The sequence below is a fragment of the Mixophyes fleayi genome, chromosome 11 (assembly GCF_038048845.1).
Source record: "Mixophyes fleayi isolate aMixFle1 chromosome 11, aMixFle1.hap1, whole genome shotgun sequence".
NCBI lineage: Eukaryota > Metazoa > Chordata > Amphibia > Anura > Limnodynastidae > Mixophyes > Mixophyes fleayi.
In genome coordinates, this window is record NC_134412.1 from 54,912,924 (window position 1) to 54,931,319 (window position 18,396).

The 18,396-nt window shown below is 39.9% G+C and overlaps 1 protein-coding gene across 1 annotated transcript; it reads left to right on the forward strand.

The window, feature by feature from the left end:
• The first annotated feature begins 5,998 nt into the window (after positions 1-5,998).
• Positions 5,999-17,176, forward strand: LOC142107944 (myelin protein zero-like protein 2). The gene is made up of 6 exons (XM_075191610.1): positions 5,999-6,159; positions 7,435-7,589; positions 13,033-13,243; positions 14,064-14,205; positions 14,431-14,505; positions 15,589-17,176. Exons 1-5 carry the CDS (start codon positions 6,105-6,107, stop codon positions 14,480-14,482), a joined length of 615 nt encoding a protein of 204 aa, XP_075047711.1. The 5' UTR covers positions 5,999-6,104; the 3' UTR covers positions 14,483-14,505; positions 15,589-17,176.
• The last annotated feature ends 1,220 nt before the right edge of the window (positions 17,177-18,396 follow it).

Genomic DNA, 18,396 nt, shown 5'->3' on the forward strand with positions numbered 1-18,396 from the left:
CTTGTTGCTGTGTCCTCTTTATGCCATGTTGTGTGAGTATTTTGGCGATGTTGTAGTACACTGTGGCATCCTTCACAGTCCTAGTCACTTGCCTTCTAATTTCTTCCTCCCCTCTGACATTCAGCAGCTCGCGCACCTCTTCCTCCATCCAGTGTGTCATAATTGCTGTTAATATACACTTTTTCAGTGAAATAAAAGCAATTTTCTCCAACAAACTCCGATTCTGCTTCAGCTTGATCTGCACTCCACCATCCACCATTTCTCCTAAACTCCTTCTCGAATCTTCCATGGGCTCCCACCGATGACATCATCCTCCAGAGACAGGCAGACAGCCAATCAGCTTGTTTTCTGTGCAACCCGGGTTGAAAAACCCGGGTTGCACCATTCATAGTGCAGGCAACCCGGGTCCGACCCGGGAATTACCCCTCGATAAATCCCGGGTTGAAGACCCGGGATTTTTGACTTGTACCATTCATACTGCACCAAGACCCGGGTCGTTTGAGCTCGCCCCGGCAAAAACCCAGGATTTTGGTGCAGTATGAATGGGGTATTACTAGCCAGTTAAAGTCATCTGAAGGTGGAACCGTTTTTAATAAGGCTTTAAGGACAACCTCTTCACTCACAGTCGGTTGAAAATGCAGTTTAAGAAGCTTACAGTTGGGTCAGTATCTGCAAAGTGATTTTTAAAAGGGTGGCTATGATTGTGCATATGGCCCTTCCTACTTAATAATGCACTGAGAAAGCTTATAAAACCTGCAAACTAGAGAGGATGACAAGCGGACAAGAAATAAAGAATTAAACAAAATCCTCTCTTGGAAATGTGCACTGAAGCTTGCATTTGCCTGTGCGCACAGACAGAGGGCACTGCACCTGGAATAAACAGTGGCTTATGGCGTTATAAAATGTAATTTTAAACAATTGCCTTAAATAAAACTCACTTTAGATAACACCCAAAATAAGAACAGATTCAGAAATTTACCTAAAGGATAAGAGAAGTGAATAACAGAAGGGCTTTGCAGTTGATCATTAAAAAACAGGGACACAAGCACAAGATAACTCACAATATATTGTACTTACATACAATAATGACCATGAGCTAACAGAGATCTGCTACACAATTTTTCAGGAACTCCAATTTTTTTTGTCTCTAATTAGAGATTGTAGGATTGTATATTTTGTAGTAGTTGTTTGGTTTAGGCAGTGGCAATCTGAATTTCCCTGGATGGTATCAGGTCTCATTGTGTTTGATCTAAGGGTTTAATACAATTAACTATTATCAGCTCAGATATGTCAATGGAAGCGGATACTCATATAGATAATGGTGATCATTAACACCCCAGTCAATCATTTATTTCACCTTACTGGTTAAATCAAGGTATTTGTAAAGCATGCCATCACTAAAATATGATAATGTATCTCTAAAGGTCATTTACCGATGCATTTAATGGAGGGTAAGGCTGGGTACGAAATACAGTATTTTCGTCCGATTAGCGGACCAATAAAACGATAAACCGTTTGGCCCGATATCGCATTAGTGTGTATGCTGTAACAATGAAATTTTATTGTTCCAAAGCACACCGTATCATTTAATTTGATTTTTAAACCAAACTAATAATCTAGTTCAATGATGGAACAATGTCATTCCAATTATGCTGTGTGTATGCACTCACGACTGACAGTGTCCATAGATCTTTATGGAGTTTTTTTTTTAAATCGTTGTTAAAATCGATAAGGATAACACATCGGGAGAAATTTTGTATAGTGTGTACCCAGCCTAAGGTAAACTGCAATTAAAACAAATGAGCAGTTAGGGTGACTAGCACTTATAAAAGCTAGTACACAATAGGAGCTAGAACAGCAGTTTATATTATCTAATGTGGCTGGATTCATAAAATTCCTCTATAAAAATCAAACATTAAACTTATAATCGGGTCGAAGAATAATTACTTTTCATAGGGACTTACATTGTATAAACAAAAACAGACATAGATCCTCTGCACTCACCATGTACAGACTAGGGTGCAAGAGGGGGTTGCCCACATTGTATTGACAAGAAAACAGGATCTATGTCTGTTTTTGTTTATACAATGAGTTCCATGACTCTTGCACCCACCCCATTCTTTACATTAATTAATTCCAACTTGTGTCAGGTGAGTCCCAGGTCTCCTATGGCTGCTAGTGCTTGGGAAAGCCTTAAGCCCAGATAAAATAGCATAGCATTTGATCATGTTAGGACTGACTATAATGGGAAGACTTTGGCGTGAGTTGGTCAGCTTAACATATATTGCAATATGTGGAACTAACATTCCCTGTTTTTAATATAGAACAGTACTTGGTACAGCATTAATTATGTGTTTGGAGAGTGCAGAGTATCCCTGTTTTCTTGTCTATACAATGTGGGCAACCCCCTCTTGCACCCAAGTCTGTACATGGTGAGTGCAGAGGATCTGTTTGTTTTGCGTTCCAAAAGCCGAACTTCCTGTTGGTGGAACGCATATGTGTTCCACTGCGGAAGTTAAGGCTGAAAGTGTAGTCATGGCTCTGCCCGCTGTCCTTCAGTCCTGGCGTCTTCGCTGCTGTCTTCAGCCTGGCTGTCACAGTTACAGCCAGGCTGAAGATAGCGGGCCCCCTGGTAAGAGTGTGCCGCCGGGCCCCCTGGTGAGCCTGGGCATGGTACAAGGGTACCCCCTGTACCCCCCTGATGATGGCCCTTGCCATGCCTTCCGGATAATCCAAGCCAAACTGAACCACGTGTCCCAGAGTGCTTCCATTCATGAACGTGCGGCTGATTATCTTTAAACTGATGTCTGTCCAGTAGATCCTGTTATCCGTCAAGTCAAAATCTAGGGCGGAGGCTTCCTTCACCCCCGTGAGTGTGATGGCAACGCTATTATTGTGGGTTTCTAGAGAGATGCAGTGAATGTCAGCTCTGCGGGAAAAAAGGAGAAAGGCCTCTGTAACAATGCAGGTTCTCAGGTCATTGATCAGCTCCAGCCCTATGGGACAAGCACAGTGCGGTCCTTGTGGTTGGTATAGACACAGATTACTGCAGCCTTCGTTCTCATCGGCGCATGTGTTGGTACCTAATATCTTATAAATGTTGGTTGCTTTCAGTCCCATCAAATCAGGACGTTGATCTATGATGACTTCACGCTCCCCCATGTGCTTGTGGACCTTCTCAATGCTGCATCTCTGCCAGTCCGTACAGTACACATAATCCCCCAGAAGTGTGAAACTGAAGATATGGGGCAGTTTGGCTTCCACCAGCACCCACCAACTGGTGCCCTCCATGGTCATAACCTCTATTTTGTCTGTCTTGGCATCTCCCCAGTATATTTTCTCTTCCGTGCAGTCCAAGGCAGACCATTAGGCCAGCCTAGAGGGGTATTCACTCTATTGGAGCCGTCCGTGGCAGGGCGCTCAGTCTTCGGATTCTCCCCCCAGTCAGTCCAAAACATGTAACCGTTTGCAGGGTCCAGCATATTGGCTCTAGGCTCATCAAGGTCCTCCGATATTAGAATCTTGCGCATTGTACTGTTTAGCTGCGTCACCTCAATGCGATCAGTCCCAGTGTCAGTCCTAGTACAAGTTCCGAGCCACGCAGTCCACAGCGATTCCATCGGGATGAGGCACCTGAGACACAATGATGAACTGGCTGGACAAGCCGTCTAGTTGAGCCCGCCGAATGGCCCGCACCTCATCGTCTGTCCAGTAAATGTAGCCTTCCCTGGGTCGTAGTCTATACTGCACTTCATACAAAGATAAACTCTCCATAGTGCAGTGCATACAAAGATAAAACTCTTCATACTGCAGTGCATACAAAGATATACTCTCCATTCTGCAGTGCATACACAGATATAATCTCCATTCTGCAGTGCATACACAGATATAATCTCCACACTGCAGTGCATACAAATCAGTGGTCACTATATAGCAATACGTAGGTTTGATCGGTAAAAATAATCTCTTTTTTTTTCTTCACCCAAACTGATGCTAGGCAGTTGCTTGTCAAAAAGTAAGTATGTACAGGTCCATTACTTTTTTGGACTATTATATCTGAGGCCTGGCAGCTTTCTTTGGTACTGAAGTAGAGTAAATATCTGTTTCATTGACCATGAATAAGAGTGTGCTCTGAGCGAGTCACAGGAACATACAATTTATCCAACAGGTTTCTGAAAATAATACAAAATTAGTCTGCGTGTCTCAATACTTATGTAAACTTTCCCTACATATTGCATATAAAATTAGGAGTTAGACATAGTGTATATTCTTTATTAATTATACAGGGCGATTATGATCGCTTGAGTGATGACTTTGGAAAGTTTTTAAATTAAAAAATTCAGAAAGGTCAATTTATGAAGTATTTAGCAATTCTAAAATAAAAATCTAATAATTTCTTCATTAAGACCAATGCATACTTCATACTAACTCAGGGAACTTCATGTCCAGTTGGCTTTTTATACCTGGTTCTAAACTTATCAGCCAACTGTTATGAACATTCATTTTTGGCATTACAGTAAATGAACGTTTCCATATATATACTGTATAAATGTTTCATTAACATATTATTTACATCAGTGTAAGCTTTGTTACAAATATAATAAATAATATTATAGAATTAGGAATGAAAAAAAAAGATAATGATACAAAGTCTGTTTGTAGAGGGACAATAAAGAGAGGGAGGGGAAAAGGGAAAGGAATAAGGTGAATGTTAATTTGTATTCAATTTAAGATTAATTATTTAAGAATGATCCCGTCAAGGCCATTAGTTGACATTTTTTCTTATTGAGTACATTTTAAGTATATGGTGCTCAGAGGGTTATATGGAGAACCTAGATGCAATAACTGAAGCAGAACAATGATAAATAAGTCATGATGACAGGTATTTTGCCCAGAACCACTTTGAGCCAGGCTGGATTAAATACTATTTTCAAAAACGCACTCACCCCACCCGTCAATGCACACTCGGTTGCCCCAGAGGAGCTGAGGACAGAGCTGTGCATTCAGTTGTACATGTACTATATAAAATACACTGTCCTGGGTCACTAACTTCTATTTGGCATTATATCAATTGGGGCACTACTATGTGGAAAAATATGAACTGGGGACACTACTGTGTGGCATAATATGAACTGTGGGCACTGCACTACTCTGTGGCATAATATGAACTCGGGGCACTAGTTAATGTGACTAACTGCCTAATCTGATGATATAGCACTCTACTTTAGACACTTTTAATATATTATTTGCTGGTTCATATTGACATCAGTGACCATTATGTGCAGTTATGCATTTTCATTCCCCTAATCACTTTGCACCAAACTACATTCATTTATATGACATCTGTTTTTTTCTTAGTGCAGAACGGGTTATTTTTTCTTGTAACATAATTGTGACTATATTTCAGGCTACACTTACTGCATAGCTACTACTGTATTTAGAATGGATACTGCATTTGGGAGTAATTTCATTAGTGAATATGCACCCCACCTATGCCCTCTGTCCAACACCCCGTGTTTTATTATTTTACTGGAAAAAAAACGTTGTTTTAGCAAAAAAAAAAAATAATTAAAGAAGTAATTAAAATCCATATAAAACCCATTTATCTGCTCTCCAATGTAATGGTACTGCTTTAGCCATGTATCTAGTTTGTTAAATATACAGGTCGGTGTATGAATGAAACACATTAGTACTAAGGGGAAAAAAACTTTTGTCTCTGATTACTGAAATATCGCAACTGTCTTATTACCAAATATCATAACTTTTTTTTTTTTTTTTTAAATATTGGTTTGAAGCATAGTTTGCATATTATCTCAATCCTTGCTAAATTTCCTATTTGACAAAGTGACCCAGGTGAGAACTATGTAGCGTGGAGTATGTCTCTGTATTTCGAACGTGACCGGAACATTTCCCACATTCTATTCAGTATTAAATGTAAGGTGACGGTCACACCTGTCTGTGTGCTTTAACAGATTTCATGTAAAAGACTTTAACTCCTCCCTGTGTAACCAGAGCTGCAACTACAGGTGGGAACACCACTCCACTCCCCTTAACCTGCACAGACATTACTCTGGAGAGAGGCTCCCGAGCAGACTGGGGAAATCATGACTGTTCTGAGCGCCTTCCTTCTGGCCGTCCAGATAGCCCTGTTTGTATCGGGTAAGTCGATCCAGGTCAACTAACCACCGGTTGTGTTCACACGGTGGCTGCAAGGAGGGTGTGGTTACACTCTGAGTCCACTGGGTGTGCTGATCTGGTAGAAACTAAAGTAAATATAGGGCACACGTATCTGGATGTTGTGCATATAGAATGAGGGCTGTTAGGACTGCACATGCTGTTTACGCTTTTAATTTTATTGGCTGATATGTCTTGTCTTGTTCTTGTTCACCACATACGTGTCCCAGCAGCTACAATTCAAGAAACAGTTAAGTTATGCAGCCCCAATTACACAGGCCTTGAAGTAATCCAGAGATACACAATAACAGCACACCAGTGACTTAATCACAGAAATGTTCACAGTAGATGTTGAGTTCTGACAAGCGAAAGGCTTGGAATTTTATTGGTTAATTTGTGACTCAGTTCAATGGAACTGTTAATTACATATTGTAGATATGACGCTATGACTTATCAGTCATTATCATTGTTGTCAGTATCACACTACATTATAAATCTATGTTTCACTATTCTTGGTTTTTACACCATGCTGGTTTCAAGTTTTATAAGACTTTTAACTATTTAGCTTATAATGTTACTACCAGCTGTTTCATATAACATTGATAGTATTTTAGGTTTAGAAGTCCTAAAATCATGAAAGATAGTTTATAAATACATTACAGTACAATTCCAAGTAACAAAATACAGAAATTTGTCATGCAGAGATAAACGGATTTGTGGAGGCAGCGTTTATTTTATTTGCGTTTGTTTTGGGCACACAAAAATTTTGTGCTGTATAACACTTTGCGCTCTAATGTAAGTCTAGTGACATTGCAGAAACCATTTTTGTCCTGTAATGGGGAAATATGGGCCTCATTTACGAAGCTCACTTGATGCACATCACAGAACGCCTTGGTTTTGCACCAGGGCTGTCCACAATAAGGAACTACTTTGCTTTTGGAACCCAAAGAGATGCCTGGGGTGGCAGCAGAGGATGGACGACACCCTGGTTATAGTCTTTTTATTAATATTTCTTTAAATAAATGCATCACCCACAACCGATGGGGATCTTTCCCTGTTACTGACATTATAGAGCGACTGTAACATGAACTATTGCACTGTGCTGTCATTGCCAGGCACAGGAACAGCCAGTTCTGTCATTGGAGATAGCAATAGTATGCAAATCAGTGGGACAGAGCTGAAAGAACAAATTGGCCTAGGGCTAAGAGGGGTGTCTGGACCTGCCTGCTTCTGGAAAATCATGTGTCCTTCTTTTTCTAGTCTCATCGATGGAGATATATACCTCAAAGGAACTCCAGGCTAAGAACGGAACAGATACCCGGCTAAAGTGTACATTCAGTTCTTCATCACCATTGGGCGAAGATATCACAGTGTCCTGGACATTCCGCCCTCTGTCAGGGGGCATTGAGGAGTCTGTAAGTTAAGGAAAGATATAGAAACTGCATATTGTTGAAAGTGTCTGGTTACACTGTGACAAATTGTTCTTTTATTCTTATCATAAAGACGCCAGGCTCTATGTTGTATCTCCCATGACAAAGGTAAGGTTAGTAGGAAATCCAGCAGCCTCTTACAATAAGCCATAGATTATTGTGTTTTTTCCCTTCCCATGCAATTGTGTATACCTCACACAGCTCTATTGCAACACTGCAAGGTGGAGGCTGGTGCTACCTAAACTACCCTGGTGTAATTAAAATGTATAAGAAATGTTTAGGTTGCTTCAATACAATAATGCATTTTTAGCATACAAAAAGGTATAGAAACTTGGAATCTCTAATCAATTAATATAAATGTATTCTATAAAAGTACTTTTACTGCAAAACAAATGTAAAGAGTCCTTACATAAAATAATTTACAACTACTGTTTTTAAGATGCCAAAGATTCATCTTAGCAAAGTGGAAATACCTGTTCCAAAGAGCTTACAAACCATGCGTGAGGCAAGATCCAAACAAGAGGCGTAACTGCAAGTGTTCCTTAAGAAGGTGGCTCATTTTATACCGCTTACAAATATTAACTTGGAATGAGCCGGATACTGGAATGTAGGGAATTCCATAGAAGTGACTCTGCTCAACAGTTGTAAGGGATGAACAGTAAATGTCAGAGAGCTGAATACAAGGGCCCATTTACCTCTTCTTTGCATTTTGTGAACAGAGACCTCTTGAATGTACACTGTTTCCTACAGGACACGTGTCCTATTTTATTGTAATTACTCACAGGAAGTCTGCTACGTATAGAAAAAATACCCCCCCTCCTTCTACCCCCCCCCCATCTCCAGCTCTGATAAGGTCCTGTAACTCTACAGCTTGTTCACATGCAGTGGAATTCAAGGCGAGTATGTGGTTAGCGTTACTGCCTCGCAGTGCTGGACTCATAGGTTCATTCCAACCATGGCCCTATCTGATGGCGTTTGTATGTTCTTCACGTGTTTGCTTGGGTTTCCTCCCATGGCTCCGGTTTCTTTCCTCAGTCCAAAAACATACTTGTAAGTTAATTCGCTTCTGACAAAATGGACCATTATAGTGTGTGGTTGGGAATTTTGAATGTAGGCTCCAATGGGGCAGGGACTGATGTGAATGATTACATATACACTGTATAGTACTGTGTAATATGATTGGTGCGTTATAAATAAAGGATGACAATAATAACAGTAATAATACAAGTAAAATGTTAATAAATCACCACTGCTTGGGGATATATTGATTCGTATGCAAGCTCTCCACCACCAGTAAATACACAGGGCAATGGTGACGACAAGATGATGCATATGTACATGTCTTATTCACTCATTTATTTCTTCACATTATCGCCCCAGAGATTTATCATAACAATGTACTAACATAGAGGGTGAATGTTATTACCGTTTTCATTATCCACTAAAATTTACCTGCTGCAGTTAATTAAAAGCACTAGTATAGGTAATAACAAAACTAAATGGTTGTTTTCAGATAGCTGAAATCTGAAGGTTTTGTAGAGTTGCTCATCCGTGATGAAGGCTCCACTCCTGATCTACGTGGCTAATGATCTAATGGGGAAGCAGCCATTGGTTAAGTTAGTGGATCATTATTAGTTTGTAGAGGTACTATTCTCTCACGTAGACACACACACCCATGTCAAATGGCTAGATATCAGTAGTGTTACAAACATTAAATCCTGCTGATTGGAGTTCTCTTTTATTCACATCAATATAACATTATTAAGTAGGCTTTTGGGCCAGCACAAACATGCGCTGGAATTGTTTAGACGTGATGCAGCATGGTTTTTTTCACAAGAAAGTCACTCCCCTGATTCCTCCTTGGCGGTGGTGGTGAACACTGTCTCACGTATTGTTCCACAATACCCCATTATTCCCATAAATACACAATTTGTATCCTATTTGGGGACTGAGTAGTCCATGGCATATGGATAACGGTATTCTGGATGTGGACATTGTCCTCCTGGAAGACCTCTTCTCCCTTTAGGAAAGAACTGCTGCAAAATTTGGTGATGATCATTCAGTACCATCAATAATTTGCCTTGCCTTATAAATGAATGACTGCATCCGACTTTTCAGTTGGGTACAGTCATTAACCCAAGATAAAATGTGCCCCAAAACATTATGGAAACCGTAAAAGCCATCAGTTTTGAAAATATATTTTTTAGGTTGGTGCCACACATGCATTTATCTGTTTGTCAAGAACATAGAGAAGGATATCCTATTGCCTACTTCCACTGCTCTGTAGTACATAAGTTGTGTACCACTGGATTCACAAACATACATTGCCATGTGTGATGAGAAGTTTATGCACTGCAATCAGACTATTCTATCTGGTCCATGTAGTTCTTAATGGACCGTTTTTGATGAACTTTGCTAGTTCCGTCACAGGTTGAAACTTTCACTCTTGATCTGCGGTTGCATGTCTGTTTTGCTTTGAATTAATGCACACATATCACATTCCTGGAGTATGCGTCCTGACCCACTGTTACTCTTTGCTAATGCGGTTTCCCTTGGAGTTCAATGCTGCCATCACCTTAGACACTGTCTGATGATACTTGAGCCGATTCAGCTGTCTTGCACACTGATATTCCTGCCAAACACGCCTCTAACAATCTCCCCTTTTTCAGAATCACTGAGTTGAAATTGGATAAAACAAGATTGTTATGTGAAAAAGAAATTTTAAAAAGCTATAAGATTGTGCAACTAGATGTTATTGCCCGAGAATGATTTTTCTGATTTCTGAGGATTTGTTTTACTGCCAACTTGGAGTCGGCAGTATGCAGTCCTTTAAGTGGGACGTCATTTGGACTTTCCAGACGTGATTAAGTAAGGCAATTAAATCAATGTAGTAACAAAGTGACTGACCCCTTGTTCTGAACTATTTGCATTTAATGTCTTAATGAGGGTTGAATGAGCAATTGAGAGAAATGTGAAAAGGGGCAGATTGTTTCTCAGAGAACATAGCGGCCGTGCTTTATTACCATTTATACGGTAAAAAGTAACTAACTTACGCTAAAAAAGCTTACTTTTGCTCGCACCTCTGGGGCGTGAGCAAAAGTGAGTGGTACTGTCACTAAAATGAAATTGCCAAGTACTGTCTTGCGGGCTTTATTTATTTATTTATTTTTTAAATTTATTCGTAAATAACCCTAATCAAGCTTGCAAAGCCATATTTGAGGGGTGTCTGAACATATTACGGGCTCTGCTGCATATCTGTACCTTGTGTGTAAAATGTTGAATTGTTTGAAATACGGTTAAGGACAAAGGCGATACTGTTTCTTGTGTGTGCAATGGCAGCTATCATTGCAAGACTGCGAGAGAGCCGACAAGGAAACTTATTGTCTATGCAGAATAGAATGTGTTTGATCAAGTTACAATGCAGCCGATGTTACTGTACACTTGTTGCTTTACACTTTATCCCATAAACTGAATAAAGTTTCAGCTTTGTAATATTCACATGGCAATTATACTTTAGACTGAGACTCTGACTGTTTGTTTTTTGTTTTTGCTGGTGACCGGTAATCCTCTTGCAGTCTTTTATCAATATTGTATTTGTAGCAAAGAGGCTAGCAGTGTTTATGGGGTATAGTAAGGGTATGGGTTGGACCAGAGGCGGAACTAGCAAGCTGTGGGCCCCAGTGCAGGGAGGGAACCGGGGCCCAGACCCTATGCATCTGCCATGCAACTGGCCTCATCAGTTCCGCCACAGGGTTGAACCATTCTACCCCTTTTATATATGAGCAAGGAGGCTGGTAACATGTGTATGTGGGTAGACTGACAATGGTGAGATATGTAAGGAAGTGGCTGGTTTTTGTTATCCGATTCTGTAAAAATAATATGCTGCATGTAAGTATAGGGGAAGTTATCACTAGAAAATATAAGAGTTCTCTTTGTGAGGTGCAAATGGACTGAGTACACTGAATACTGGTACTGCCATTGTGGAAGAAATGGTCTCTTATGTTCCTTAATGTGATCTAAATGATCTGATACTTGCTGGATAAATATCATATGGTGGAAACACATGTAGTTTGCCCTGTAATGCACAGTATTATTTTTTTGTACTAGAACAGAGACTGACAAGATATATATACAACATGTAATAGTTCTTCTCTTTTTCTCTGTGTTTTCAGTCTTTGTAGACAGACTGTGAATGAATCATTAAAAATACGCTTAAGAGGACCAATTATGTCTTTACATTATTACTGTACTGAAAAGGTTATGCAATGTTTAGTTTTTTTACATTTTTATTTTTTTTACTATTTAAACCAACTGTGGTGTATTTGTTTTTAAAATTACAACATCACTAATGTAATAAAATTACATTTCTGGAAAATTCCCAAATGAAAATGCTACTAAATCATTTCTTCGATTCCAGTTGTAATTCTCTGACTATTCCAGTCTACGTTCCATATTGCAGTAGCTTTTTTTCACCTCAATAATAATTTTCCTATTCCATTCCTTAGCACTGGAACACCCTTGTCTCAATACATGCCAAATACCCTCCTCCCACCACACCTTTAGAACTCATTGACACTGTGTTGTGTTCACTAGACTTCAGCCATTATAACTTGCATTATTATTTGCAAGTCTTACTGTACTTATTTTCACTTTTTTCAGAATGTAGACTTCAGGCTAATTAAATTTTTCTCATGTTTCATTTGAGCTTTGTGAAAGCACAAGAATGTATTTCCTAGTCTTGTAAATGTATACTAGCAGGAATTTAAAGTGATGCATACAAAATGTATTTGGGTATGTTTAATTATTACACATGCTGGCATAAGATCTAATATCCAATTTGCTTAGGACTTTTAAGATTCTTTAAATTTGTAACATGTGAATAAAATTAAGTTTCAAAATTACCTGTTATTTGTCGCCTCAATAAATTGTTTGTAATGCTGCTCAGTGACTTTAAGATGAGACACTTTGTAATCATGTATATGTGTATAACATTACAACCAAATAGCAGCAATTGTGTCTATCTCCTGATTATCATAACTTTCTAGACAATGTTTATTTGGACAACAGATCGCATACCTGTATATATAAAATAAACTAAAGTATACACATTTTTCGAATCCATTCAAACCTTGTGTACACAAATACATCCCTTTTTTACTTTTATTGCGTTACTGTGGGATTGAACTTTTTCTCATAAAAGCTGCATGTTTCTAACTGCACAGGCACAAACAATAGCTGTATTTCCCCCCCCCCCCCCCCTCTTCCTGTTTTAATTGAATATGCCCCTATTTTTCACATCATGTCTCTACAATAAAAAATAGTCCTTTATTAACTGAACAACATATAAGGAAAATATGTTAATATTGCAGGTTTGTCAGATACGTCATTTAATTATGTGAATTATTAATGCTGTTTTCCTTTCCACCAGGTATTCTATTACTTTAAAAAGCCCTTCCCTCCAAGTCAAGGCCATTTCCGAGGTCGTGCAATCTGGGACGGAGATGTTGGACGCAGTGATGGATCTATAATTATCAGGAATATCCAGCAAATAGATAATGGCACCTACCTATGTCAGGTTAAAAACCCACCTGATGTCCATGGAGAGATGGGAGAGATTATCCTCAAAGTGGTAGACAAAGGCAAGTAGTTATTGAAATGATCTACATGTGTTGTAAAAAGCACTTATCTTCTCTGAGAGCTTTCCTCTCCCACTAAATCCCCCCCCTCCCCTTCTACCGGGAAAGGGAAGGATCATCATCATCACCATTTATTTATATAGCGCCACTGATTCCGCAGTGCTGTACAGAGAACTCATTCACGTGAGTCTCTGCCCCATTGGAGCTTACAGTCTAAATTCCCGAACATACACACACACAGACAGGAAGTATAGTTCATACCTCCCGACTTGGTCTTTTGTTTAATCTGGACAGGGTGTGTGGCACTTTGTGATGTGGGCGGGGCCTCCTACACCATCATTGCCGTGCGCATCAGCACTCCAAACTCTCGTGCCATGCAGAGCAGCAGTGAATGAAACATACTTCCCAAATTTCCCACCCGCGGGACAAAGGTGTCCCGGTTTTGATGACGGGACAGGGCCGTCAAATCGGGACTGTCCCGCTCAAATCGGTATAGTTGGGAGGTACGGTACTGTATACCAAGAGCATTATCAAGCAGTGCTCTGTCCTTCCCACACCAGCCCTCTGCTTCATACCAGCTATTCTCAATTAGTGTGAAGCAGGAAGACAGCAGTAGCCATGAATAGCTTCTCCCTCTCCTTTTTTTTTTTTTTTTTTTTTTTTATTTTCGCTGCTGGCTATTCAAAGCCTGTACTCGACAAGATGACATGACACTATAACTGATACCAACACTACTTTGTTCCCGCAGGAATTTATATTGTTCTCATCAACAATGCTGCTGTTTTGTTTCTGCAACCTAAAATGTTCTTCCATGTCTTCACAGTGAAGTTCTCAGAGATCATGTTGCTGGCGCTGGTTATTGGGGTTGGCAGTGTTTTTATAATTGTGCTGGTCTTAATTGTGGTTTGGTTTCGATCTTATCGCAAGCAGAAAATTCAAAGTACTGCTGTGTCAGTGATGGAATGGTGAGTGTCCTATTTGGGGATATTTTAAGTGGTTCAAATGTGTGCGCAGGAGGCATTGAATACAGTAACGCCAGCATTATACTGGTTGTTGTTAGAAAGAATGCTAAGTCTAAAGGGTGAGAGAAATTCAGCTATATATAGACACAGGTTGTTAGTTTGTGAGTAAAAGACAAAACAATATCAATATTCAGACAAAATGTAAGAATGATTCTGTTTTCATCTTAGTACAGAAAAGTTAAATGAGAAACCATGTGATCTGACAGATGCCAATGCATGACTTCAGGAAAAGCCATTCACAAGGTCAGTGGCTTGTAACCTACAATGTTCCTGGGTAACTGTTTTGACTGGGTCGTTGTACCCAGCACTCTGGACTATTGTTTTATTAGTCTTGTACAACGCTAAGGCATTCTAACTTAAATTTTAATTAATTTAAATCTTCTTTGCTACAATTTGTTTTGTATTGACTATGTATGATTATATGTAATATATCTGTGTAGGATTTGAGCAAATTGGACCTGCCTTTCACACACACTGACGGCATCTATTTTGTGGGCTGAAATAACATACATGAGAATGTGATCCGACCTCATGAATTTAAGTCGATCACTCTCTGTAATGTCACTGGTTCATAGCAAAATGGATACCTCCACTGTCAGGGCCATCTTAACAACATTATGGGCCCCCGGGCAAAGCAGTGCACCGGGGCCCCTAGATATAGATATAGATATATAGAGATAGATAGATGTACTTGCTCAGTGACCCTTGAAGGTTTTTTTGCAGGTTTTATCTTTTGCAGGATTATTTATTCTCATTAAGAGCCGTGCCTATGGGGCCCCCGGGCAGCTGCCCATCGTGCCCAATAGAAAAGATGGCCCTGTCCACTGTGTGTCGGTGACAAGTCTACGTAAAGTAGTTGCATCTTTCACCTCTTTGTCTGCTCTCCATCATTTGGTCACTGTAGCCTGCTCATAACTTTCATACTGCTACACCACATTATTGTTTTTGAGATACAGTAAGAGGTTGATCACCCATGGTATCTGTTTGGGGGAGCTCTGCAGCGCTATTGTATGTGAAGGGATTGTTCAAAGTGGCACTAGTGGTACATGGTTTTCAGTTATCAGTGGTCTGTTATTGCATGTGTATCATCATTGTACATGATATCACAAAGTGCATGGGGCCATCACCAAACCCACATAACGTGTGGCACTGCAGTTGCAGATTATTGCAAGAAGGCTACAAACTGGTTGGTACAGAACATTTTAAATGTAGTATGTTATTCACAAATGAAAATCTATAGTAAAAAAAGCTAAAGATAATTACCAAGACAATATAATACAATTACTTCTTCGTGTTTGCTAAATGTCCCCGTTATCTTTAATGCAGGCTGTTTCAGAAATCCATTGGCCCCTTATTGACTCCCATTGGCTGTGAAATCTGCAAGGCCTGGCTGATTGGCACATGGTTATAAGACTTCCATGAGTGGTGGACATGCACGCAACCTGTTCATTTATGGAGAATGAAGACATCCTTACTAAGACGTCCTTAGTACCTCCGCATACATGTTCCTGCTGCACTAGTTCCATTGTTCTTGCAGCATTTCAAAAAGAACATCTAAACAGCATGATTTTGGCTTGTGTATAAGCTTGGCAGGGTCTGGGTATTGCTTGTATGTGAGTATGCCTGCTGGACTTCCTGCCAGTTGTGACCGGATCACATAACCAGTACCACTGTTGTATACTTCTTTACTTGACTGCAAATGTGAAGGGTTATGTATTATCTAGCCTCAAGATCATGCTTGCTAACTTTAAAAACATAACTCCTCCTGGGAGACCCTGGAGGGGAGTTCATGTGACAAGTGCAGGGGGTGGGGCCATAAATCATGTAATTTGGCCCCACCCCCTGTGACCAAATACTGTCATTGTATTTACACTCTGCATGGGGCTGGGCCAAGGTTACACGTTTCACAGCTCTACTCGTGCAGCTGAGCCCTATAGCAGTAGTTATGGACTACTAATGCTATAGTTACACCCTTGCACATAACTATTAGAATACTTAAGAAAATATTTTGCTAATGATGATGTTTTAGAATACATTTTTAATATCCAATATTTTTAGTAGACCTTTATGCCTTACATATCTTATGTACAGTATTCACTTTATATCTAGTGGGCAGGGCTTACTAGCAGTGTTTGCATATAAGGGCCCTTTAAACCAAAAATATATAGAGCATAATGAGAGAGAACTTCTGTTAAGTTTCACAATGTTTGTGCAATAAAAAAAACAAACTCAATCATATGTCCACTAATAATTAGCATGAAGATTTTAATTTTAATTTTTTCGCTTTGCTCGCCTAGCTTCGAAACGAATGACAGCCAGAAAATCCACTACAGCTTAAATACAATTTCAAAACTGGTAAGCAGACCTGCCAATAGCAACCAAGGGAAGTGTTAAAAAGCACAGATCATCCTAGGCTTTGTGCGCAACTTCAGCATCCACCAGTGCAGCGCACTCATCCTATTGGGGGGGTCCACAAGAAGTAATAGAAAGCTATTCACCCATGCAGTCACTTTCCAATGCAGCTCAGATCATTGCCACCACCCGGCAATCAGCCCCCCCCCCACCCCTTCATGAGACCCCTGCTGATAAGGCATGGAAACTCATTAGGCATGTATTTGACATTAAAACAAGATGCCTTTCCACATTGAAAGGCATTGTAGAATAGGAAGTACAGATGTTTTGTGTTTTATATTATCTGCTATGTTACATACATGTTTGTAGAATGTTAGATTTGCCATTGCGACCAAATGTTGTACAAAGTTTTACTATAACGTGTTTTTTGTAATGAAGTCTTCATAGAGAGGATGCTGTAAAACGTTTTATCTTTCCCCTACGTTTTTTTTTTAGCCTAAACGATAGGTTTACATGAAATAAACTGCTGAAAATGTTTTAATAAAATTATTTTGCTAATTTATGTTTTTAATGCAGTCTAGTTGTAACTCCAGTGCCCTGCCGCTGGGTGCTTTAGTGCACCGGAAGGGGAGAGTGGTGTTAAACTTTATGGCTGGAATCCACTCACCTTTTCTGGGTATTCATCTTGATACAGTGCCTCCACCAGAGTCTGTTTCTTCCTTTAGGTTATGGGTCCTTGCAGAGTACACCAGTGGTTGACTTGGAAACTCCTACCAGACTCTCTAGAAACCACTTGGAGGAATTCATACATTTGCAGTTAACAGGAATAAGCCAGTTGTTGGGATAAAGGCCTGGTAACCTTTGGCCTAACATCTAATAGTGAGTAGAGTTAGTAAATTGTTTGCTGTTTGCAAAACAACAATTAAAAAGGTGTTGTGTGGTATAACCAGTGTTAAGTGTGAGGTGGTATACAATGGTATGTTCTATTAGCACTTCTTATTTAACACACCACTTGGTGATCATCAATTGTCACAATCAAATTGGCTAGGGCAGGCCTGGCCAACCTGTGGCTCTTCATCTGTTGAGAAACGACATGTCCTAGCATGCTCTACTAGCTATCGGCTGGCTGTCTACTGACAAAGCATGCTGGGACTTGTAGTTTCACAACAGCTGAAGAGACACAGGTTGGCCAGGCCTGGGCTAGGGTATTTATATAGACTTCAGTGCGTTTTGAAAATGAAGGCAAACAATGAGATTTGTAGCAGCTTGTGTCTTGTAAAAAGTTTTAGTCCGTTTTGGTCCCCAGAGCAATGTCTGTTACATGTACAGTTAATGATAGAGATACATTGTAAAACAGAATTTAATTCACTTGATTGAAGGTCATTCTGACAAAACTTTATTTAGGAACTTTCCCTCAGCAGAAAGAATAGACCAGGAGCTCTTAATTACTCAACACTTCTCGGGACACAGGTAGGTACTTTACTGATTGAGACAGATTTCTGCATACTGGATGATATTCCTGTTCACCAATCTAGAGGACAGGTCGGGGTGGAGAGGTAAATTTGGGTATGGATAGCAAACAGGTGGTACTGGGGGCCAAATGAACAAATTTGTTTCCCAAGGGAAGAGGTGACAATGAAAAATGGGAGGGAAGGGTAGTGAAGAAATGTGAATATGGCTGGAGGGATTGGAGGTAAGAAGCGTATGAAAAGGTTTGGGGTGCAAGGAGGAGAGTGAGCAAATAGTGAGGACTACCTGGGAACACGGTTTGGTGAGATGTCG

Excerpts from the sequence above, each read along its gene's own strand:
- LOC142107944 (XM_075191610.1), top strand. The coding sequence starts at position 6,105 with ATGACTGTTCTGAGCGCCTTCCTTCTGGCCGTCCAGATAGCCCTGTTT. Across the intron at positions 6,160-7,434 it reads GATAGCCCTGTTTGTATCGG|TCTCATCGATGGAGATATAT; the intron begins GTAAGTCGATCC and ends TTCTTTTTCTAG. Across the intron at positions 7,590-13,032 it reads CAGGGGGCATTGAGGAGTCT|GTATTCTATTACTTTAAAAA; the intron begins GTAAGTTAAGGA and ends CCTTTCCACCAG.